General features: G+C 40.0%; 1 protein-coding gene across 2 annotated transcripts; it reads right to left on the reverse strand.

Moving 5' to 3' along the window:
- Positions 1 to 2,881: 2,881 nt before the first annotated feature.
- On the reverse strand, positions 2,882 to 11,395 carry gata2b (GATA binding protein 2b). 2 transcript variants are annotated; one of them, XM_080460713.1, is made up of 6 exons: positions 11,236 to 11,395; positions 10,558 to 10,983; positions 9,514 to 10,089; positions 7,756 to 7,901; positions 5,293 to 5,418; positions 2,882 to 4,368 (listed from the first exon to the last, which is right to left on the reverse strand). In XM_080460713.1, exons 2-6 carry the CDS (start codon positions 10,781 to 10,783, stop codon positions 4,084 to 4,086), a joined length of 1,359 nt encoding a protein of 452 aa, XP_080316839.1. In that variant the 5' UTR covers positions 10,784 to 10,983; positions 11,236 to 11,395; the 3' UTR covers positions 2,882 to 4,083. The 2 variants fall into 2 exon arrangements, with proteins under 2 accessions (XP_080316839.1, XP_080316838.1); XM_080460712.1 differs by having other exon boundaries at positions 9,493 to 10,089.
- Positions 11,396 to 25,011: the final 13,616 nt, after the last annotated feature.

Consider the following 25,011-nt stretch of genomic DNA (forward strand, 5'->3'; position numbering starts at 1 on the left):
TGCATTCAAAAATGTCCAGGTCCGTTGTAACAGTCAGGATAATCACATAAAGACATGTTTATTTTCTGCACATGTGACCATTTTGAAATTTTTATTTCACCACCAAACTTGACCTTCACAAATGTTGCTATTGTTCAACTGTAATGAACAAATGGACCTCTCAAAAACTAATTTAACGTTATGTAGCACAAAACATTCATTGACATGACTTTTAAAATTTGATGAATCAATAACCAATAACGAACGATAATCCGATTTGTAGTTGGACTGAAATTGATCCAAATATTTGCTTGTTCAAAATGTTCCTATATAAGTATTATAAAGAGAGTTAATCATTTTTTTTCTTTCTTTTTTTCTGCAGCTGAGGCCAATCAGAAAATCTGTAAAATTAAAATAATTCTCTTAAACTGTAATGATATTTTCAAGGCAATGAGTTGAAGACTCACTATAAAACCCATCTTTTATCATTCGAGGATCAACATGTGATGTTGATGAGAGGTTTTGTCCCTCCTCTGCGAGACGCCCCTTCCCTTCATCATTATTAGTTGTCTGCACTCTAGAAAACTCGACTCCTTTTCTCTTTCATCTCCTTTATCTCCATCTGTTTGCTAACTCACTCCTCTGAAGTCATTGCAGTCCCTGTTTTTGATTCCAGTAATTGAATTTGGTAGAAAAAACAAATGGTTCAAGGAGTTGTTGCCATACGAAGGTGAGAGCTGTAAATCTTTCTTGTGAGTTGATTTAGGATGCCCACCCAGTCCTGAAACCCTTCACACCACAAGAGTCCTCTGGGAGGTTTGTCCAGCAAAGTGGCGCTTAGGACTTGTCTCCCCTTTATGGGGAGTATCGTGTGTTTTCGTTCCTTCATATTTCCATAGAGGATGTGGCAGTTTAAAGGGTTCTGTCACCGAGTCAGTGGGAGGCCTTGGGAGAATGACAGGGTAAGTGCTTCTAGGGTGAGAGGTCAGGGAAGTCTGGAGAGGAGGCTGCAGGCTGCACTTGAGTTGACCCTTAACAGTGAATCTCAAGGCCTTTTTTTAGCCTTAAAAGAAATGTCTGCATCCACAAGTACTTCAAAACTGAAATTTGGTGTCAGAGATGGGCCCAAGGCGCTCACACATTTTGGAGAAAGTTTACATTGCTGCTGAAACTTTCCAATGTCGACTTGACATTGTTGTCAGACTTGTTCTGATTTCCATGCTTTTTGTCATCGTAGTTACGTTATAGAAAGTGTGACATCTGCTTCCAAGGCTTAAGATCAGTCTTCAGGTGGCGTGAAATCATTAAAGGTTGTGAAATGGGTCGAGCCTCGACCTCGAGTGTGGAGGACTTGGATCCAATCCATACTGAGGCATCTATATGAAAACTGGTGAAGTCTACAGTGGAATTTACTAAGACATCTTATAGTTCTTTATCTAAAAGGGAAGAACTATTCAAGTTGAAAACGTTAAAGTCAAATACATTTAAATACCACAACAGTGGTCTCAACACACTTCACATAATTAATCACATTCACCCACACCAATGGTGGCAGCTCCCAGCATGCACTGTTCTAATAGAGCCCTGAAAGAAACAGAGTTCAGTGTCTCTCTCAATGCCACTGCCAACTGAGCCACAATAATAGATGGTTTATTTATGCTTTATATAAAATTAGTTGTTTTTTTTAACCTGTAACAGATGTGGTGTTCATTGTGAATAACCCAATGTGATTCTTACAAAAATGGTCTAATTCGGGGCTTGAACTGAAGCGTACAAGGTGTAATGAGTGAAATGTGCACAGATCTAAAGCCGTCTTTGACTCTAATTCATGACCGTAAACGTAAAGATGGAATTGAGAGGCAATAATTCAGCAACTGATGTGAAAAATGGATGATTTTATTCGAAGTTAAATGAAACGCAAACACAACACCCTCACCGTTTCGATGTTGGAGCAAGCTTTCAGCTGAGTTTTCAGCAGCGGGTTGAAGTAGAAAAATACTAATATATATACATCACTGAATAGAAATGATTTTGGGGGCACTTGTACTTTGAAGAGTATTTATTCCTCTATACAATTTTAGCCACAGGTAAGTCCAATTAGCACCATTTGATCTACTTTGCTGCTTTTTTTAAAAAAAAAAAAAGGAGTAACAAGTCACTACTGATTATACCCACATTTTTAAATACTGTTCAAATCTTTTCATTCACATTTTTCTATCCAATCAGTGTATTTTACTAGAAAAACGTATCTACGTTTACGTTTACATTTATCACGTTGTCAATGTGTAATGTTTATTTTAGATACAGGAAAATCAAGTTCCTTCTGTTATCGATCAAATTAAATTAGATTAAAAAGGGAAAAATTCTTGGAGATGTTTTTTAGCGGAGTACCTATTTCTATTTGAGTATTTCATAGAATAGAACAGAATAGAAGTCCTTTATTGCCACTCTCCAGTAAGGTTAAAAGAGTGTTAGCAGCAGTGACTAATAATAAATAAATCTTAATAGTAAATTTACCCATATTTGAGTACAATATAAGTAATGTAAGAGCCCTTCAGTGCAAATTTTCTTTAAGAATCCTTCATCCACTGAGTCAAGTATAAGATGTGCTACGAGTTGACTACTTTTATCATCCAGTAATTTCTGGGGCTGTAAATAATTTTATGAAAGGAGGGAGGGAAGCAAAGGTTTTGTCTAAAACCACAAACAGCTTAAAGAGATTGACTGATGCCTTTCAATTAGACAAACTGCAAATCAGATCCCCATCAATCCCTTACATTACACTCACCCTTCACATACAATGAGTCATTGGATTATTCTAAAAGGAAATTTAGAGAAATGAAGGAAAATAAGTTTGCTCAGTCATCACAGCTAGATTTATATATCTTTTATTTTTTTTATTATCAACAGAATGCATTGGCCATGAGGTTTCAGCTTGTATTCTTTCTAAACAGGTATCAAAGAGCAAGCGCATGCTCTCTTACTCTGGCAGGATGGTATGAATGCATGATGAATATGACACAGATTATTAGTAGAGGAATGTAAATATATTCTCCTGGAGGCGACATTAGCATCATCTATGGAGAAGCTTAACAGAGTAAATTTTGGCTGACTCCCTACAAATTGTCAGTCTAATGCTCTGGTGAGGAAGAGGAATACAGAAAAAGATGCAGACCATCTGATGGTTGACATAAGATGTGAATTATGGCAGCACATAGAAGAATTTTTAAAATAACTGAACTGCCTTTGTAAACGCTAATCGGTGCCATTTGTGTGTCTCAAAGACAATGGCTGTCATTTCAGACGTACTGTAGTTGTGTGAGTCTCTGTATCCTCTCTCCTCTCAGAGATTTATCCATCTGATATTGAATAAGCAGAACCGATTGAGTAATAAACTTTATCTCTTTATTTCTGAAGAGTATAAATGTTGACCAGCTCAGACAAGGCGCTTCAGCTAAAAATATACTCATAACTGGGATAACAGTATCCATATTATGATACATGTATTATAGTCAAAGAAAAAAGCAACAGTGAAAATAAATTATCTGAATAACAATAATAATTATAATAACAATAATTATAATAAACAGTGTCAAATTAGAATTTATAAACTTTTTTTTTTTTGTTTGCTTGTTTCTTTTGTGAAAACTCCTTTAAAATCGTCCATGAGCGAAAAAATCCAGCATATTTTCATTTAAAGTTGTGAAGGAGATCCCTCTCTGTCTTCAGTCTCACACATTTACAATATTCACAGTAACCTTCTCAGCACAGTTCGGCCACACTGCAGTCTGTCAGCGTGGACACAATAGTGAGGTGCCATGACGTTTTTGTGTGTTTGTGTGTGTGTTTGTGTCTGACTGACGGGAAGCAGAATCTGGTCTCCGTCTAATTTGGTACCTACAGATAACAAGTAAAAAGGTCTTTCGCCTTTTACAATACACCTGTTCTCCAGTCCACCATTGGCATAAATCAGTAAGCAGACAGTCAAGATGAAGACACACAAACTGCATGTCCGTAACACTGTACACATTGCCCTCTCGTCAGACCCCCGTGCCTCTTCATTTAACCATCTCAAGTTCGTGATGGATGGAGCTCTGTGCCCGCTCAGCCCATCGCTGTCACCATGTTCGAGTGATGTGGGTGGCCGAACGATGGGTGTATCGGAGTGGGCGTGGGGAGCATGTGTCCGGTGTGGCCGAATGGCGGCAAGTGGCCCATGGACATGTGACTGGCCAGGGAGGCGGCGCTGAAGGGGGAGCCTTTGTCATGCAGACTTCTGGAAAACTCCTCATAGCTGTCGCTGCCACGCTTGCACTTTTTAGACTTGTTGGACATTTTGCGGTTGCGCGTTTGAATCCCTTCCTTTTTCATGGTAAGAGGCCGGTTGACCTATCAAGGAGAAGAAAGTTGAAGGGTTTAATGAAGTTATCAGGAAGGGGGGGGTTAAACAATATGGGTTATTTGTAAAGAGTATCAACATTTGTCATGAAAAGTCCAAATCCTACAATATGTAGGTTCATTCCTATTCCCATTAATTATTTACCTCGTCTGTGGCATACATCAAATAAAATGAATCTTTCAACAATCAATAATACCCGTAAAAACAATTTACTTGCGTTTCATTTCTTTCTTTAGAAGGTTACAGCAAGCTCAACTCAAGCAGTATGAAACGGGTCATTTGGTGGAAAGCGTTTCTGTTGGGACTCTTACACTCCGATTCCAGGAGCATTTAAAGCAGAAGGAACATGTTTTTGGGATGAACTCAAAAATAAACAACTGTGCATATGTTCATCATCACCCAATGTAACACTGCACTTCACTGACGTGTTTTCAATATCTTTCGCACAATGTTGGTGCTCTGTTGCACAAGTAAGTTAAAACAGGCGTGAGCTACAAAAGCAAATCTTGTCAGTGAAATCAGTTCACTGATTTTTGCTTTCTACAAATGCGCATCCCGAGCCTCCATATATTCTATTTTGATGCCTCTACAGCCTTAATGCTATTCATATGGAGACCGGCCGTGTGGCAGTTGCACTCGACAACAGTCCCACCATTGTCACTCTCAAGGGGATTACGCCTACCATGGAAACAATAAAGCACAAAGAAGAAAGGGGAAGAGAAAAAAAAAACACTAAGGAGTGCAACAGTGTCTGAGAGTAAAACAACCCTCACTCTCTCTCTCCTCTCCCTTCTATCCTTTCTCTCTCGTTTTGGCCTCTCTTATCACTCAACAATCAATGTAACCTGCCTGCCTACTTCCTGTCTGCTTGGCCCTGCTGGGCCCAACATGAGGCTCAGTGGTCAAATACTTACGTTATGCAGTTTATAGTAGAGGCCGCAGGCGTTGCATACGGGGTCCCCATTTGCATTGCGCCGCCAGAGAGTGGTGGTGGTCGTCTGACAGTTAGCACAACAGGTGCCTGCTCGTCTGGCTGCAGACTGTAGGAAAATACAGATCGAGCTTTGATTAGAGCTCCACAGCATAAGCAGACAAGAGCTATGCACAGTTTAGCGAAACATTTGATACTTTAATATATACAGGATGATGAATGTGAGTGAGCTTTCTATTTTATTTATTTGAGCAACTTTGTGACATCAAGATCACAACTCAAGATTCTTTTCACTAATGATTATTTGTCATTGAATTGGTTGGTTTAAAAAAAAAACAAAAAAAAACACTCATACATTTACCTACATTACTGACATTTTACCAGGTTAATTTCCAACCAGCTATCACAGAAGTGATCCAAACACTTTAAGCAACATTTGATAGGCTGGACCTTGTTCTTGTCTGTGATTTTCACCAAAACATGATTTATGAATTTCTTCTCACTGCAGACCAACATCAGATCAGATCAGATTAACATAAACAGCCTCAAACTTTGTATTGGAGTATTTGAAATAAGTCATTATAAAGGTGGAAAACATGTTTTGGATACAAAACACAACTTTGCCTTATTATTTAAGTCCTTTTTAGTAGTTTAAGGAAGGCTAATGAGAAATGTGGTTGTTTTTACAGTTTGGACACGTCAAATTGCTGATAGGAATGTGCATTCTTGGTAAAAAATATGTCCCACTTATAACATTTTAAAGGTGATTATTCATATCATATATCTGAAATATACAGTAAAGGGTAGAACAGAATCGTGTGTTCTTTTTTTTTTTCTTTTTCAGTAATAACATTTTTGTATCGATATTTTTAAAATTATTATTATTATTTTGTAATTGACTGTGTTGCTCTTCCTCTCTGGTGGCCAGAGACTGGCCACTAGAAAGAGAGCCCGGGGTCTTTAGTGGGGAGGCCGCAGCAGGAAACAGGCGCAGTCCTGCTGCTTTATCTGGACCGGTCAGATATCCGGAGAGGAAACAACTGCTGCCGCTGCCGCGCAGCGCCAGACGCTCCGGAGCGTAGCAGCCCGGCAGAGCCGCACGGAAGCAAACCAGGGCTGATATATGGCCCAATATGTGCTCATGGTTATAGTGCTGCTCAAATTGTTCAGACGTTTTCAGCTTCAAACCAATAGTTACACCTTTCCTCCTCGTATGCGATTAAATGCGCCGAATCCTTGCGCACAAGGGAGGCCAATACACAAACCCTGCTTTCTCAAACTGGATGGACGTGGAGGAGGACCTCAATATTCAGGGAGTTTAAAATCTGTTGAAACTTTCCTTAATAAACTGTTTGATATAATCCATGAACATCCAGGACCCAAAAAATAAAACTATATAAATAAGTTTCCAACATTATGAGGTCTAACTGACTACTGCTGGTTTAACAAACTATTTGTGTTGATAAACACGGTCTTTATTTCGCAGTTTCCTCCCCATTTTTTTTTTTTCGCATTTCGCCACCGGATTGTTCAGTGAGCATAAAATACATACATTTTATGTTATCTTACAGCCAAATTTACTTCAAATGAACACTGGCTAATGCATTTAAATGTCGACGTATGAAGTTGGTGCGAAAAAGGCTGACACTAATCCAAACAGTTTTGCAGATGTTTGAGGCCTCTCATGGTGGAAAATATTTGTTTTATAAACGTCCCTCCCTCCAGCATGAGGTAACAGAAAGAAAACGACCTGCTGTCAGATTTGCGCCGGTTTCTTTCACACATAATACAATGGCTTTTTTAGTGGTTTATTTGTCTTACTTAAGAGGCTTTTCTCAAACCACTAAAAGAACTATTTGTGAAATCACAGCCAAAATGAGACTGCAACCTCTTGTGTGAAAATAAAACCTCCCTCAACCATCTTGCCCTACAAACGTCTAAAATTCAGCAGCACTGTGGCTCACTGTGTGTGTGTGTGTGTGTGTGTGTGTGTGTGTGTGTGTGTGTGTGTGTGTGTGTGTGTGTGTGTGTGTGTGTGTGTGTGTGTGTGTGTGTGTGTGTGTGTGTGTGTGTGTGTGTGTGTGTGTGTGTGTGTGTGTCCGCCAGACACTGTGTTGTTTTGAGGGATGACATGCTGACCCTGCTATCAATGGCAGCATCAGAAGTAGCTGTAATAATGATAAGAGAAACAACGCAGATAATCCCACTCTGCTCGCAGTCTGAGCTAAAGAAGCAAGAGGTGAAGGAGAGACACAATTCCTGGAAGCTGATTGGGAAAATATAACTTTCCTGGAATTGTGCCTTCTCCCCCTCACCCTTCACCTCGCGCTCGCTTTATTTACTACCTTTCACATCACACTCGCTTGTTCATGTCCACACAGAGGGAGAGGGAGAGGGAGAGGGAGAGGGAGAGGGAGAGGGAGAGGGAGCCGTGCACCACACTCACCAGTCTGCGTTTGGGTTTGATGAGTGGTCTGTTCTGCCCGTTCATCTTGTGGTACAGACCACAGGCGTTGCACAGGTAGTGTCCGGTGCTGTCGCGTCTCCACAGAGGTGTAGATGTGGCTCCACAGTTCACACACTCACGTCCCTCTGAAGAAAAACAAAACCAATACACCGTGAGTAAATAAATCAATTTATCCCTGTATGTTGAGTTTTTTTGATTATGGGTGTGAGTTTCACTGCAGAAGCTTGTGGTTCTTTGGTTTTTAGCTCAGTCCCATGAATAACCTTGTTATTAGAAATTGAACACGTTCGTGGAATTTATAAGGGGCTGTTTGTGTGGAGAAAGAGACACACAGTGTATTGGGAATTACGCAAGACAAGCCAGGTAAAGTTAGCTTTGTGTTTTAACAGTCAATTTATTAGAAATCAAACAACAGATAGTTTATTTGTTGAGAATTGTTTGTTTATTTATAATTTCCGATGAGCTATTTAACTAGGTTATTAAATTAATCTTCTCATGAATCAAGATAAAATCATATTGAAGAAAAATATAAGAAGTGCCCTGTTTTTAGGACAACACGCGTTTTTGTTTCGCTGCACTGTATCTCTGCTCACATGGTCAAACAAAACTCTCAGACCTGCAGCTGAGAGTCTCCTGCTCTGTAATCAAATAACAATCAGGACAATGCGTTAATGTCTTATGTAACAGAGACGCGACTCGCAGCCTAAATACTGAGGTTTTGGCTCGCTGCGCCTGCGGATCTTCCTTTCACACCTCTGGGCTGGATCCAGTTCACTGTGCGCTGCATCCAGCTCAGACATCATTACAAAGTCACGGTTAACAAAAGAGGATTATCAAAGCGGCTCCGTGTTGGAGATCCGTCGAGAGCAAGCTCCGGGCTTCGACTCACATTTATTTATTTCGGGGAAAATATTGCTTCTGCTATTATGTCCAATGTTTTATTGTTGTTGTTCTTGAACGAAATCCCAAAGGTGGTTATGGCATTATATCATTGTTCAAATCACAGCCTGCAAACTGCAATGAACAGGTTTAAGCTCTCATTTACTGAGTGACACACTGAAGGCATTAACCATATAATTCCCAATTAAGCAATGTTCAATATAATTAATAGGTTTGGGTTGTTATCATTTAATTGGAATTAAAAGGCAGGGTGATTCTGACAGCTGCATTTTTCATCGTTTTCCATTAAGGCTTGAATTTATTGCAAACAAAAAACAAAAAAACGTTTAATTCTTCCAATGTTCTTCCCCTTTGACCACATTATTTGTTCATTAAGAGTAGTGTGTATTTATCCTCAGTGCACTGCATAAATACACACAAATGTGTTTTGTGTTGAAATCGCATGAAAGATAAATAAAAATAACAGTACTGCATTATAAATCCAAACGTCATGAGGTTTTTGTTAGTTTTTAGTTTTTTTTAAAGAACATAATGTGAAAGAAAGCAAAGTTTGAGTTTGTTTTAACAAGCTCCTCTTTGTCCCTCAGACACAGATTGTTTCCACACTGGAGTGCTCCGGGGTGTTTTAAAATTACGTTTGTTATTGCTTCAGGTTATACTTAGTTAAATTGACACTGGCTCGCTTCAGATCCAAACAGCAAAGCTTTTGATAAGATCACCAATATCTATCTCTGCGTGCAAACGCAGGCGTGCAGGTCCGGGTTTAATTTCCTCGCTTGTGGGACTGATCTGGGGTATTTTTTACTGCAGACTCACCGGTGCAGGACCGTGTCTTGCCTTTATTCTTGGTGCTGAAGCTGGACGAGGACCCCAGCAGGCTGCCCGGGTGGAACAGGCTGCCGCCGTACTCGTGGGCCGCGGGGAGAGAGTAGGTCGGGTAGGTCGGGATGGGATGGTGGGTGGAGGGGGTCTGCGCGCTCATTGAAGCCAGGCTGTTCCTCAGCGGGCTGGAGCCCTCCATCTTCATGCCCTCCGGGAGCGACACTTGGTATTTGATAGATTCCTTCTCGTCCATCCTGGTGGCGGAGGACGATGGAGACGCGGCCCCCGGGTCCGGAGACACATCTTTGGGTGGCGTCGGGGGGAAAGTGTATAGGTGGGAGCCGGAGTGTGACGGCGGCGTCAGCGCGGACGCAGAGACGGTGTTCGGGTTGCTGCTGCACGGGTAGACGGCGGAGAGCGCGCCGGGGGACGCGGAGCCCGGGTGGTGCAGGCTGGGCTTGCTGAACGGGCTGACGGCCCAGGCGTTGTGGTGGTGGTGAGCCGACAAGGCTGCTTTCCCCCCGTCCAGCCATGAAATCCCCGGGCTGTGGAGGAGATGAGGCCGGCAGACCTGAGACCCCGTCAGACGAGCTGTAGAACAACGACAGATGTTTATCATGGAGACCATGACATGCTGATTCTGTTTGGTGGAGTCTGGGTGGAATAAGAACCGAGACTTGTTGATTCTTCGCGTTAGTTGAACAAGTAAAATAGTACGAACTCACTAAGATACAGTAAAATATCAATTCCCACACAGTATATTTAAATGTATCAATGATTGGTGTACAACAATTAATATTACATGTACAAAACGTGGCAACCATATGAACAAATAAATCAAACTGACGGTTCAGAGAATAATTTTAATAACATTTTAATTGACATTATAACACTCCAAAATACAAAGATATGGGCCCATATTTACACTTGTTACATTAACATTGTTCAAAAATCATGTTTGAAATCGTATTTATCTTACAATCTATAAAATAGGACTGTTTATTTTCAGGCTTTAATTTATTATATTTAAGTTGCTCTGATATTTGAACTCCTCCTTACCGTGCGCTTGGCTGTAGGACACTCTGGCCCTGGCTGAGTTGTGGTAGTACGGGTTTCCCTGCGAGTCCAGGTGATTAAAAAAAACATCCACCTCATCCGGAGGCAGGAGCTGCGCCGTGGGCTCCATGTAGTTGTGGCCCAGGCCGGGATGGTGACTGTCCGGGTGTTGTCCGTTCAGCACGGCATGGTGATGCATCCAGCGGGGCTGATCCGCAGCCACGTCCATCTCCACGGCTATCTGCTGCGCCTTGTCTAAAGTCAGTGAATATCCAGGGACGATACTCGGAATAGTCGAAACAGTCTGTCCTTTACGAGATCTCCTCTGTGTCCATTCACATGCACTGGGTGTGCTGCTTGGTTTTACTGGTTCTCTAACTTAAATTCCTCTCTCCTTCTGGACATGGAGTCGAGTTTAACACTGGAAACCTGTAGGGAGCAAACATCACATGTTAATATTTTAAAAGCATCGGTGTTGAGCAGCCTCCTATCACCAGTCCCCTTTACGCACACATCTTCTCTGTTGCGCGTACAGATACAACTTGGAAAAAAAAAAAGAAAGATATATCAGTCACTCGCTTCCTCTCCCACCACTTTTACACACATCCACTGCTCGAATCGCTTGTTTTCTAACAGCCCTCGCTTAGCTGCTTGAGTCCACATGACATGTACACGTCGTACCTTTGCCAACGTTTGGTCCTCAGCCTCGGATCATCTCACACCTGTCTGGAAACGCGCGCTCTGTCTGTTTTGTGTCGCAGCAGCCCCTCTCCAGTTTTTGGCGTGGTGTTTGTCGGAGTGAACCCTGTCCACTGGGACTTAACGCAACATGTACAGCCCTGACTGACAGTGAGAGGGGAAGGCTTTTAAAACTCAGGGGCGGAGTCTCCAATCAAGCTTCGAGTCAGCCAATTGCAATCTACCTTCACCAAACCTCGGAGACAGTCGCTTCAGCCAGAAAATCACTGAGATGTTATTCTGATATCCACTATCGATGTTGTCTGCTTGGGACCAAGCCTGTATTCAGTTGTATTACATTTTGAGGTATGACATTTTTACTTGTCCAGTAAAAATCCCTTAAACAATTTTTTTTTTTTAAATTGTGCAACTACGTTTTCACGATTTAAAACATTTCTCATAAGCAGGTGTAAGGGCTTACAACCATTATATATTTTAACTTCACCTGAAGGTTATTGGGTTTTTTTAAAAACCTGGATAAAGCTGCAGCTTGTTTGCATTCATTTCAAAAATTGTAAAACCTCCTTTCATAATGCAGTTGACTAATCAGACCCTTGCTCACCCCAGTTAACGGGCTAGGTGATAAGGATTTAACCCTTTAACATTATGTCAAAGAAAAACGAGAGAATGGAGAATGTATTTCTTAAACCTGACAAGCAAGTAGGTTCAGATTCTTGAAAGACATACCTAGACACTTCACCCCTTTTCAACCCAACAAGGCCTGTTTAAAATGATATACAACTTTAAACCTGATTTGGACCTTTATTTTACATTTGAGGAGGATTCTTTAAAATCTAGATGTTTACAGACCCAGGTTCATTTCATTAAAACCCAGACCTGGGCCTCTTTAAAAGGCACCCAGACTCGTTAGTCTTTTAAATACACCTCAGATTTTTGGACCTTTTCAAAAGAACTATTGACAAAAAAAATGTTTCTGGATTAATTAAGCTGCATATAGCCTTTTAGAAACAGACTCTTCATACTTGATTAGACCTCAATACTTCAACCCAAGACTATTTCAGATCACATGAACCTAAATTGTTCAAAAAGGGAACTTCCCAGCTGCACAAAATGCACTTTCAATGAGTTATTCTGTATTTGAAAAGGAATTCAACGATAACATTTTCGAAATTACTCCCTTTCTATTGAACACTGGCATTGCGGTCCAAAGGCGGAAATGTCGTCATTGTTTTGTGGACAGACGTCCAATAATAGATTCCTGGCGACTTATTGATGGTGGTGTACCAGCTTTGTATTTTAATTATCACCATATAATCATAACATTTTCTAAAATTTCATTTGCATTTGTGTGTTTTTCCAATATAGAGGGGGGTCCGGCCCTCTTGTCCACATGTGGACCTAACATTTTCTGTCTTGTGAGTATTTGAGAGTTTGAATGGGTTTCTTAATAACAAGTCTCTCTCTCTCTCTCTCTCTCTCTCTCTCTCTCTCTCTCTCTCTCTCTCTCTCTCTCTCTCTCTCTCTCGCTCTCGCTCTCGCTCTCTCCCGCTCTCTCTCTCTCGTCTCGTGCGTGATTGACTGACAATAATTGGACAGGGAGCGCGCGCGGCCCCGGCCGGCCAGCAGTGCCGCCTGCTTGACGCCGTTTCCTGACGTCAGCGCATCTTAGAGAAGGAAAAAAAAAACAACAGACATGAACTTTTTCCAGCACCGAAAGAGGGAGAAGGAGTGAGGATGAGAGAGGAAAGAGAGAGAGAGGGAAAGGTTGGGACAGGGGTTGCCCGGAGTCTGAAGCTGTCCCAGCGGATGAACTCGAGGAAGAACGCTGCAACTGATATTTACACTTTGGCGCATAAATAATGCATCAAGTAGCCTCCATCCTCCTGACCCCGCTGTGATTTTATACTCACAAACAGTTAACGTCAAAGTGTAGATTACAATAAATGGAGTTACAATACATTGTTTAGATGTTTTAGAAGTTTTTCTTCTTTTAGCAGAGCCATCATAGGCCATGTGTTGAAATGACCAAAGTCTGGCAAGAAAAGGAAAATTATCAGTAAAATCTATCTATCTATCTATCTATCTATCTATCTATCTATCTATCTATCTATCTATCTATCTATCTATCTATCTATCTATCTATCTATCTATCTATCTATCTATCTATCTATCTATCTATCTATCTATCTATCTATCTATCTATCTATCTATCTATCTATAAATCTGTACAAATCTAATGGAAATATTTTGTGTGTATATATATATATATATATATATATATTACTTTTTTATAACGGTCACGTCCAAGATCAACAATTAAATTATTTACTAAGCCACAGCCCCTTTATTTGGACTCAGACTACCACCCAAACAACTCAGCCCATTTTTCTATTCAGCGATAGGAGACAATTCTCTGTAAGCAGCATTAAGAGGAAATCTACAATATAGACGGAGGAAAGCAGAACATATACCACAGGGACGAGCGAGCAGCATTAGAGCTCATCAGCATGATAATGTGGAAATACACATGCTTTGAGTGTGAGCCCTTTTGATCTGGCCTGGCGATAAAACCTTATCGGCAGCAAACATCCACTCCCATTTTAGGATTTGACATTAATTCAATCCTGCCTTTTATTTACGGCTCTTTTTCTCACACGAGCTCAAGAGAACGAGGGATCGCTCTGAGAATTTTATTATGGGACAAAAAAAATCAAGCGGATTCACCTAATAAAGGGAAATATAATTGAAATGTCACGTTGATATACAGGCTATATATGAAGATAAAATGTTGCCCAGTTTAAAGCTAAATTATTATTATTATTATTATTATTATTATTATTATTATTATTATTATTATTATTATTATTATTAATATTATTATTATTATTATTATTATTATTATTATTGCATACCTATTTTTATTTTTATACTTATTTCATAGGAATTGTGTATAAAAAATAAATATTTGCTAAGCAGCAATGATTGGTGCAAGTGGGTAAATAAGAGATTGAGGGAGAGAGAGAGAGAGAGAGAGAGAGAGAGAGAGAGAGAGAGAGAGAGAGCTCCACTGCTGGTAGGATCCTTGGATCCAACTGATTATAGCCCATCCCGGGGTAATTTTTCATCGGTGCTGGCTAATCTTTGTTCTTTGTGAAGATAATAAATAGCCTAATCGTTATCAGCGAGCTGCTGGAGGTGTCGGGGAGAATGGGGCTGATCGGCCCGGGAAATAGGCTCCAAAGTGCCGCCGAATAAATGGCATTTCTTATCTCTGTCTTCCAGATTATCGCCGCCTTTTCAAACTCGAACAACAAATACATCTAATGCAGCGAATGCATCACTTACTGGACTAGATCTGTGTGGATGATTGATAGATGTATAGATAGGGGGGGTGGGGGGTGTGGGTGGGGGGATCATGGTGTTGGCTATTATTTACAAGTATAATATTGTGCATGTGCAAAGTCTTTATTCAGCGTACTTGACGGCATAAATATAGCTCGCTTTGCCATTATTTTTAGGTTATCTGCAGGAGCCATCTGAGGTTCCGGTTCTTTGTTGCGATATCTCTCTTCTTTCATCTGGGATTTTGTTGGATAAGAGTTAAACAGACGCAGCCTCTTCACCCAGGCAGAAAAATATATTTGAATAATGTTTTCACGTGTTGGAAATTAAGCAAATGGAAAATGCAAGCACCAGCGGTATGAGGACACGTGGATGAAATGATACTGAAGCATCAAGGCCTCGTTAGAGTCACTTGAAACTATAAGACACAAAACTGGGATGATCAGTCAGTTGTTTGTTGGATTATTTCATTTCCCCCCAATATTGACACACCCGAATCTAGTTAGTTTAAAAGAAAGATGAACCTTTGAATTTAGTGTTTAAAAAAACATGCAAACAATATTTTATTAATGGGAAACGTAACATTTTATATCTGTATTTAAAGAGTCAAAATTTGCCTTGGATTTAAACAGAAATGCATTTTTACAAAGACTATTTTATTATTAATGTAAACACAGAGGTAATGAAAATGAATTTGAACTTTGAAGATTGTTGTAAATAGTTTTAGCATTAAAAAATTAGGTTGTTTTGGTTTTAAGAGTAGAAAAACGTTTATAATAGCGCCCCACCATTGTGCATGAGGGTGCACACATGGAGTGACCGGTTATGACAGAAAAAGGTATTTTTTTCCAATATATACAAACTGGATGCTTAATAACCTGGCAGCTGCAGCAGCCCTGGGTGCTGCTGATGGTCTCCAGGGAAACAGCGATAACAGCACAGTCATTTTCCATATCTTACAGTCTATTATATTCAAGGATTAGTTCTCCTTCCCCAAAAGGTCAAACATAAAGTCAAGCCAGCCAGGAGTGCTCCTCCTCCTCCTCCTCCTCCTCCTCCTCCTCCTCCTCCTCCTCCTCCTCCTCCTCTTCCTCCTCCTCCTCCTCCTCCTCCTCCTCCTCCCCCATCTCCCCCATCCCCCCCATCCCCCCACAATGACAGAGCATTTCACTTTCTTTTATATTATCTACAGTTAAACCATTGTGATAACCTTTGCTGACACACTTTGATAGATGTGAACCTCCCACAGCAGACAACAAACATCCTATATTTATTTTTTAATTTCCTCATGTTTGTAGTGAACATTAATTTTCACTGTTCTTTTTCTTAGTTAACCCCATTACACTGTTTAAAAACATCATATACTTTCAATTTCACACACGTGTTATTCACATGAAGTGATTCACTTCATTCGTTTTCAGTGTCAAAATATTTTCTTTTTTTTTTGACATGGGACCAAAAACATGTTGTAATAAACTGATTTATTTTGTGATTTCATCATTAATACTTTGGTGGAACATTTGATTATACCAGGTTAAAATCAGACTGTAACTGGCTTATTATATTCTACATAATTCAATCATGTTGCACCAACAAAAACTAAATTTGAAATAAATCCATAAACATAAAACTGAATAGACAGGACAAGCTCTCACACAATCCCCACAAAGAGATTCAGCCGTGCTTAGAAATGTACACCCATACTCACATACATGCTTTCATAATTGTATGGATTACTCAGAGGAGAATCCAGAGGCCTCGACCAGCACTGCACTACTCACTAACCTAAATCCGTGGAATCATACATTCAAACTGCTTCCATCCAGTCATACCTTCACATAAAAGCCAAGTGGATTGTAAATAGTCATATAATGAATTTTGAATACATCAGCTCTCTCAAATCTGACATATAATTTACAGTTCAACTAAAGGACAAATGCCCATTAATGACCATCATATCTGAGCTGACTTTGGAAGGTCTGGTTGAACTTTTGCTCCTTAAATCTGTGAAGAAGTGAGCACCAGCATGGTGATGTGCTGCCTCGCATCAGGGTGTTAAAAAAGTACATTGGAAACGAACAGATTGTTTTGAGAGAGACTTCATTATTTATACAGCAGAGACTGTCTGTGGATTCAGACTAATGCATTTTGTATTGCTGATAAGCTGGTTAATAATGAGCTATTTACAACCACATTTGTCTGACACTCATTAAGGGGATGATAAATAAAAACAAGCAAATTAACAAATAAAGCACATTTTAAGGGCAGTGAACAGATTATGTTTACAATTTATTAACTGAGCCAGGAAGCTTGTATAGCTTTGGTAAGTTTTGATATCACTCTAATAGAAAATTGGAATCACTTGAAAGGTATTTTTCAAATTGCTTTATTTGTTTCTGTAATGTTGTTGTCAATATTCAACTTCAATTAAAGGATGTTTTTTTATATTTTCTGTCATGCCCCCCTCCCACCAAAAAAAAAAGATAAAATAAAAATATTAAATTCAAAACTCTATAAATAACTGTAATGTCGATTAGTGAGTAATAAAGTTCAGAAACATGAAGTCATCCATCTCTCCTCTCTCTCCAGTGAAGCCTTCTCCTCAAGCTTTGGGAATTTCCAGAGAGAAGTCTTTTTTTCCCTCCATTTATTTAAGAAGACTTTGAATCAACTGCTCAAAAAGCAGGACGAATTATCAGCCGGATAGCGACACCTACAGGACAGGAGCAGCTCTGTTCATCCTCGCATCAGTTTGATGATGCTCTCTCTGCTTATAATGTGTCCTTTTATCTAAAAACCATGTTATCTTTTTAATTTATTTAACTATCAAACACTGTAGACACTTTTGATTATGTTATAAGGCACATATTTTGCAGTCACAGTCAGAGATAATTCAATATGTTACACCACCAATATAAAAACTCTTTCAAAAATACTGTCCGGCTTTGAATTTGTTAGCATTATCTTTAAGGGATGCTTATGAGTAATTCACCTTCTTTATTATTTTATTAATCATTTTATTAATGTGCACCCTTCATCTATATACAGTATGTTTGGATTAAATCAGGTAATACAATACATTGTCTTAAACTTATTTTCTTTTTTTTTGCATTTGTTTTGTATTCTGGACTCCGAATGTTCTAAGTACAACGTCCCCACTTGATCTCAGACTTTGCAGTGTATGGTCTTGAAAAGGATATTTTCAAAGTTATTACAGGTCAGAGGTTCAAGACTTTGCTTCCTGTCAAGAGAGCTGCAGGAAGTGAGAGTTTACAACACCTTGTCACAAACCACCTGTCAATCAATCTCTCTTTCACTGACGCTGTCCAGGGAGTTGTAGAATTCAAAACAACTTTCTTTTTTTCTCTTTTTTTTTCGTAACTTGGACTGTTCATTAGTTTCTGGTGTCTTTATTTTGTCTGTGTATGTGTATGTTTATGCACGTTTGTGTGTGCGTGTGTGTGTGTGCCTGTATCTACTCATTTCATCTCTTTGTGGGATTTGAAACACACTGATCTGTCTTGTAGCATCCAAAATCTGCTTTCAAGGGTGGAGAAATTGTTAAGGCTGAAGGCATTAGGATTCACTAATGTTGGAGTCCGAAATATGCTTTAAGCACAGTTAAAGTTGAGTTGTGCGTGAGTGAGTGCACAATGGCGATTTTCTAAGTGTGTGCTGTAAAAGATCTAACTCAGGACCAAACATAAAATACGGATTCTTTATATGATCACTTATGATGGGCTGCAGATGGAGGTAGAACCCAGAGGTCATAGGAATCATCGTCTGCGGGCATAAATGTGTGCAAAATCCATGGAAATCCAAGCCATAGCTGTGAAGTTATCGTCTTTAAAGTTCAGACAGGAAATGAATAACACTGAAAACCAAAACCTGCAAAAGGAAAGTGGCTTCTCTGGCTGTTGGACGACGCATACTTTTAGAGGGAAGGCCTATGATGCTCTATGAATTGTTGCCCTCATATAAACAGGCACGCGTCTCGGTGTGTGTGTGTGTGTGTGTGTGTGTGTGTGTGTGTGTGTGTGTGTGTGTGTGTGTGTGTGTGTGTGTGTGTGTGTGTGTGTGTGTGTGTGTGTGTGTGTGTGTGTGTGTGTGTGTGTGTGTGTGTGTGTGTGTGTGTGTCTGCTTTGTTTCATGTTTTAGTTTGCATCTCTCAGCTCAGTATGTCTGATCCTCATTGATTCTAAGACTATAAACCCCCTGATCTCCTCCTCCTGTGAAAAAAAAAAGAAAAAAGTCTGCTGCTTTTGCGTAAGCTGATTCTATGGAGCTTCCCCATCCTATCAGTCACACGCAACACACTCACACACACACAAACAGACTCTGAATACGCCAGATCTGATTCAAAAAATACATCTCAAAGTCCTGAGAGTCATTCTCTGTCTGCTGGCTTTGCTGTTGCCACTGAAGTCATGAGGCTGCAGGTCGGAGGTGTGAGAGAAAGTAACAGAGAAGAGAAACACAGCTGACCAGCAACGTTCTTTACCACATCCCCCAGTCTGCATCTTATTGCTTACACGCACATTTTGGGGTTTTCATGCTTTCTGTGGACAAAAAATATCACTTGTTAAAAAGCCACATGTTACATGTGTTTTGATAAGCTTCTGTTAAGCATTTCTTTTTTTTGACTGATGATGGGGATTCAAATCAGATGGTTACGTTTGAAATGTTCATACTTGTCTTTCATGTTTTGTGCGCACTATGATGACGTGACCTACAGGTTGGTTACTCCCTGTGTTTTCAGTGGGTATTATCAGATTAGATAATCCTTTGATTCGCAGAAAAAAGGCTGCCTGATCGGCACCCTCAATCTCACCGCTTCTCCTGCTATTCTCTTCCTCTTACCCTCCAGTCAGTGTGACAGCTGGGTGGATTATACTGAAAAGGCGGCTCCTGATACTGTGAGAATAAGGAGAACTGCTGGAGGAAAACAGCTTTGAAATATTATCTTATGATACTGAGACCATGTCAGGTTTCACTCTTCAGCCAGGAAAAGTCAAAGAACTTTGCAAAGAAGAAACTGAGTTCAGCGCAGTTCTATCAGTTTACGCACACACTTGTATACCGTGTCATAGTTAAAGAAGCAGGTTAAAACTCTTATCATAATCTTGTAACATTCACATTGCTTTGTTGTATCTTCCTGTTAAATGCGTGTGAATTAGGCTGCACCAACGATGTCGAAAACAAGATTTTGGATCAGTTGGAAAAAAGATCTCTTTAGGTTCATTTTAGCCAAACACCGTAAGACAGCAACACAAAAAACACAAAAAACATCAACATTATATCAATTTGTGCACAAAACATAAAAAAACATTGACTAAATTGAGCAAAGTAGTAGTAGTATCTCTCCCTGAGAAAGTGGAATAATGCCTTGTTGATGCAAAGAAAATTGTATCAAAAATGTGATCTACAAATAAATACGCCTTACCTTGGGTTCCTAATGTGATGCCCCTATAGGAAGAGCCAAGGGCCACATGGATGAAAGTAAACAGTGTCACAAATGATTGAGCAAATACTCCTTATCGGGTCTTTATCGGGGAAAAAGTGTTTCAGAGCTTTTGCTGTTTTAGTTTTATGTTTGTAAAGAAAATAAATCACCACTTGAACTTTTCATGCACTTGTTTTATGACACTAATTTGCACCTCAATTAAAAATACTGTGATTTAATCTGATCTATAATCTAATCGGAATCAGTAAATTTCTATGAGGAATACTGTTAAAATGGTAATAGGATCTCACAGATATGCAATCTCAACCATTAGAAGCCTTCAGAAAAAGTAATGACTATGTTGTGAAACCAAAATATTTCTGACAAGGTTTTGAAACGATAAGATAATGAAGGCTATACATGGTTTTTATGGTGTATGTGACTGAGCAGACTTTCATAAAAACAACTTCATGACTGCATGGAAATGGACAGTGAAATTGTTATATCAGACAGCCAATTATCTTCAATATGTAAGAATCTGTTGACTTAGGTAGTTTACGAAACTTTTGCTACTACTGGTTGATCTCACCCGCTGCAGAACATGTTTATCAGTTTAACATCTCTGTGTCATAAAAACAATCACAAAGCAAAGCCTCCACTGTCTTCTCCCTTCCCGCCCACAAAAGCTCTCAACCTTCATTTTTCTGTGCAGATTTAGATGGGAGATGTAGTGAGGCCTGTCACATGGCAGCCTCTGTGTCCTCCCTCCTCACCCCTCCTCACCCTCCTCACCCTTCCTCACCCCAGCTCCTCACCACATCAGGATACACTTGTTCTGGTGGATTCCGGTTTCAAACGGAACACTGCCTTACTCTGGTTTTCTGCAGGACCAGTATTAAAAGAAAGCACATGCTGTCTCTCAGTGGTCCTGTGGTCAGGGAACAGGACCACTAACGGCCCGTTACACTCACACACCTTTCAAACCTCACCCGCCCTGGCTTCCTCCAGCAACCCCTCTCCCCCAAGCCTTCCTCTCCTCCTCAACACATGACAGCTGCCGTGAACGTCCCTGTGACCTGTAAGGCTCATCAGGGAGCAAACAAGTTCCTTTGACTGCAGGTAACTATAAGTTCATCATGTCTTCTCGAATCAAATAAACTATACCGTCACCAAGGTGTTACTGCAGGTGCACATGCTGAGCTTTAGGCTAAGATCTTTGTTTCTCATCAAAACATTATTATTATTATTATTATTATTTTTATTTTTATTATTATTATTATTATTATTATTATTATTATTACTACTACTACATGATCACACTCACTGCAGACTGTCAGTGTCCTTTGACCTCCAACTTAAATTGCCGGTGCCCCCATCCACAATTTGTAGAGCCACAAGGGCGCAGTATTTTCCAATACATTTTGACATAACCTATACATTTATTCCCAACTTAAAACATTGTTGTGTTTTGAAATGATCTAAAATAAAAACAATTCGAAATACACTCACACAACAAATACAACCAGAAGAAGTTATTTTTCCCCTTGAAGCACACCATTTTTCTCACTAACCCTCACACAGCCAGACAGATGTTGTCTGTGACAGGATATTCTTCTCACGCAGGGCATCTTATATTAGCGTTGCTCCTATTTTCATCTCTCACTGACGTGTGTACATTGGTTTTTGGGGTGGTTTTTTTGCTTGGTTCAAGGGGGCAGTTCTTTATGCGAAAACAGTTATTAAGGGTTTCTTCCGAGCAACATTGCCACCTGCTGTTAATCCGGAGAATTGACTAAATCCTACTTTAGTCAGGAGGCGTCAAGCAGAGCCACTCATCAATGTACTACACTTCTATACGGTTGAAGAGAATATTTACCTTTATGAATCAGCTATCTAAATACTTCATAATTTCAACAGCTCTTATTTTTGTAGATTCTAATTTTATATCATTTATGTAACATGAAAACACTATTTTAGTTCAAGTAATTGAATAGAGTCTTATTTTGCCATCACACAGTATTCTCCTAATACAGCCAGAGGGTGACTGACTACAAAATGTTAAAAGGTGATCCTCTCAAAACATAATGGATTACATGAAGATAGAGACCAAGGAGTGTCTTTGTTGCACCCGCCACAATCTAGTTGTTTGCACTGCATTTTATACCTCGGTGCCCAAAATCATTTTATCAAAGTGATTCTCCATTATGATATATTCAAAGATAAAGCGTCTTCATCCCCAAACGAACTGCAATTCTTCCATGTCAAAAGGTCAACGAACCACCATAACAAAAAAAAACAACAAAAAAAAAACGTTACTCGTCACAGTTTTCAGTGTGACATTTTCTTGTGCCTCCAAGAGATGAGTGGCATAGATCACAAGGGAAGTTCCCTTACTGCAGTATTTCTCAAAGGGATGTGCGAGCTAACCGCTGCCCGGCCGAGGCTTCCGGCCCTGGGGCAGCAGAGCCTCTCGGCACCCGTAACACCCTGCAGAACAACTACTATCACCCCACTCCAGACACTGTGCCAGGATACTGTGGTGACACAACCCTGAGCATGTGTTCCTCCCTTGTCAATAAGACAGATGGATGCAGAGTGGAGAAGAGGATAAAAGAAGATGACATATCTATACGCAATGTAGTGGAGAGATGGCAGGATCGAGATGAAAACAAGGGTGCAAAGATTGTGCAGGTAGGTAAGACAGATGAGGAGATGATGTAAAGGGGGAAAAAAGAACATATCACATATAAATGGAAACATTCAATATTGATTTCTCTTCGGGACTTCATTTCAAAGGCATCGGGTCGAATCTGATGGGTTCAGTGGTTCAGTGTACAATAAAGAAACTGACACAACATCTGGATCCAGCCCAACAGGACTTCTTCTCTTGTTGTCTGAACCTCTAAAGCTCACATTTGACCCTTTATGTTCAGCTGAAACTATATTTTCCATTCTCTCCTGTGTGTTCAGGAGCCAGCAGGGGGCAGAACAGGGCTCCCTTCTGTCGTTCAGCTCTCTTTGGGCACACAAAGACGTGCAGGCCAAATCAAATGAGAAAGCTGATATGTATAATGGCTTTCATGGGTGACTGATCGTGATTGCTTATGGTTAAATGCTTGTGTGTGCGTTTGAGTAAAACTGAGAGAATGGTAAAATCAGCATGTGGTTTGAAGACAATAATTATATACAATATGAAGCCAAGCACATCTTTCCTTGTTGCATATCTGTGCGTAAGTTGTGTGCGTGCATGTGTGTGTTACTGAAATCTGTTTACACGCTGAGATTATTTAGATTATGGAGAGCATGTTCCATTAGGGCAGAGAGGTTTAACTCACTTTAGTTTAGGGACTAATCTGATCTGAACTGGAATCAATACAATAGCCAGCATAATAACCTAGAACTTTAGAATCAATGATACAACTCAAATGTTTTCTCTTAATGTTAAACAAGTACACCCTGAAAATGTTCACATTTAATTTACCATCTAAAAATAATCCAACATTTTCTTCAATAAAAAAAAAGTTATTTAATAAATCCAGTGTGAAATCCTACTTACTGAAGTGGCTTTCTTCAGATAATTGTCAATGAAGTCCTGTTGCTTCTCAGAACACAAGACATAAAAAACATTATGAAGGTTTTCAAAAACATTCCCACAAGATGTGGCATGAATACTAATGGCTTTTTGTAGTAGTAAAAAAAAGTAGCTGCTCTTATATGAGCAGTGTTGCCATCTGCTGTTCAGTGAAATCAGAACATTTACTCTCACTGAGACATTTTTGCCTCTTGTGGGCAAGTTTTGATCTGCAACATGCGGGAAAAATCCATCCAGAAGAAAAATCTGTGTTTTTTTGAGGTAAAGGGTGGGCTGCGTGGCTAGTTAGAGGTGAGCACTTTCACCTTACAGGGAGATTGGTTAGATTTTGGGAAACATCTTGTCTGTGTGTAAATTGCATATTCTCTCTGAGTGTATATAACTTTTCTCCAACTGAAATGGCTTCCCCCTTCAAGGTAAATCAATTTATATCGCACAAATAGATAACTTTAAGTTGCTTATAGGCAGGAATGTTTGTGTTTTTATCTCTCTGTGTTCATCTTGCATGTGCTGTGTCTTTTGACGGCCCCAGAGTATGTGTAATCCAGACTTGTCCCGTTGTGTGCCTGAGTTGTACATGTGAAATATTTTGTCAGGTGAGGTCTGAGTCCATCAGCAGTGTCTCTGAGGGTTGGGATCAGAGCTCACGGCATCAACCCATTCAAGTTATCACTCGTCTGCTTGAAGAGACTGACAGCTCACTGTGAAACAGGTGTAACACTTTATGAACCCAATGAGGCAGACAGTCACTGATCACCCTGCCAGGCACACTGCTTGCAAGTCAGTCAAGTTCTCGGAAAAGATTCTGTGAACCGCAGCCCGGGAGGGTGCCGCCTGCCTGACGCCAACTCTAGAAAGTCTTTGTGTATCTGTAAATTTGACGTGGGCGTACTGTAGGGTGTGGAGAATGAAGGCAGAGGAAGCTTTGGACCTAAAAAACCAAAAAAAAGAAGATGAAAACTGGGTGATAAAAATTGCCCCTCTGATGTTTTATCTTCTATTTAGTGTTCACTTTTGCTCTAAAGGCTGGGACTTGTGGTTTCACAGAACCAATGTTCTTTATATAACTATCAGATCTCTGTGATCTGACGGCAATAATAAAAAAAAAAAAAGTAGTTGCTTTTAGAGTTCATTGCACAGACATAATGACCTTTTTGACTCATCTGGCCTGAAATTCACGTCAGCAGTTGTACTCGGCCTGTGTTCAAAGGGTCACAGAGCTTTTGGGCAATTAGGGATTACCAGAAGGAATTGCTCTCCGGTGTGAATTGGACGGCAGATCAGGTTCGATAAGTTGACCTTTCATGAAACGAGATCCATCTTTACTTTGCAATTAGTGATTGAAAGCGGACACACACCTCTCAAGACAGAACGAAGTACA

Source organism: Lipophrys pholis, assembly GCF_963383615.2.
Source record: "Lipophrys pholis genome assembly, chromosome: 4".
NCBI classification, from domain to species: Eukaryota; Metazoa; Chordata; class Actinopteri; order Blenniiformes; family Blenniidae; genus Lipophrys; species Lipophrys pholis.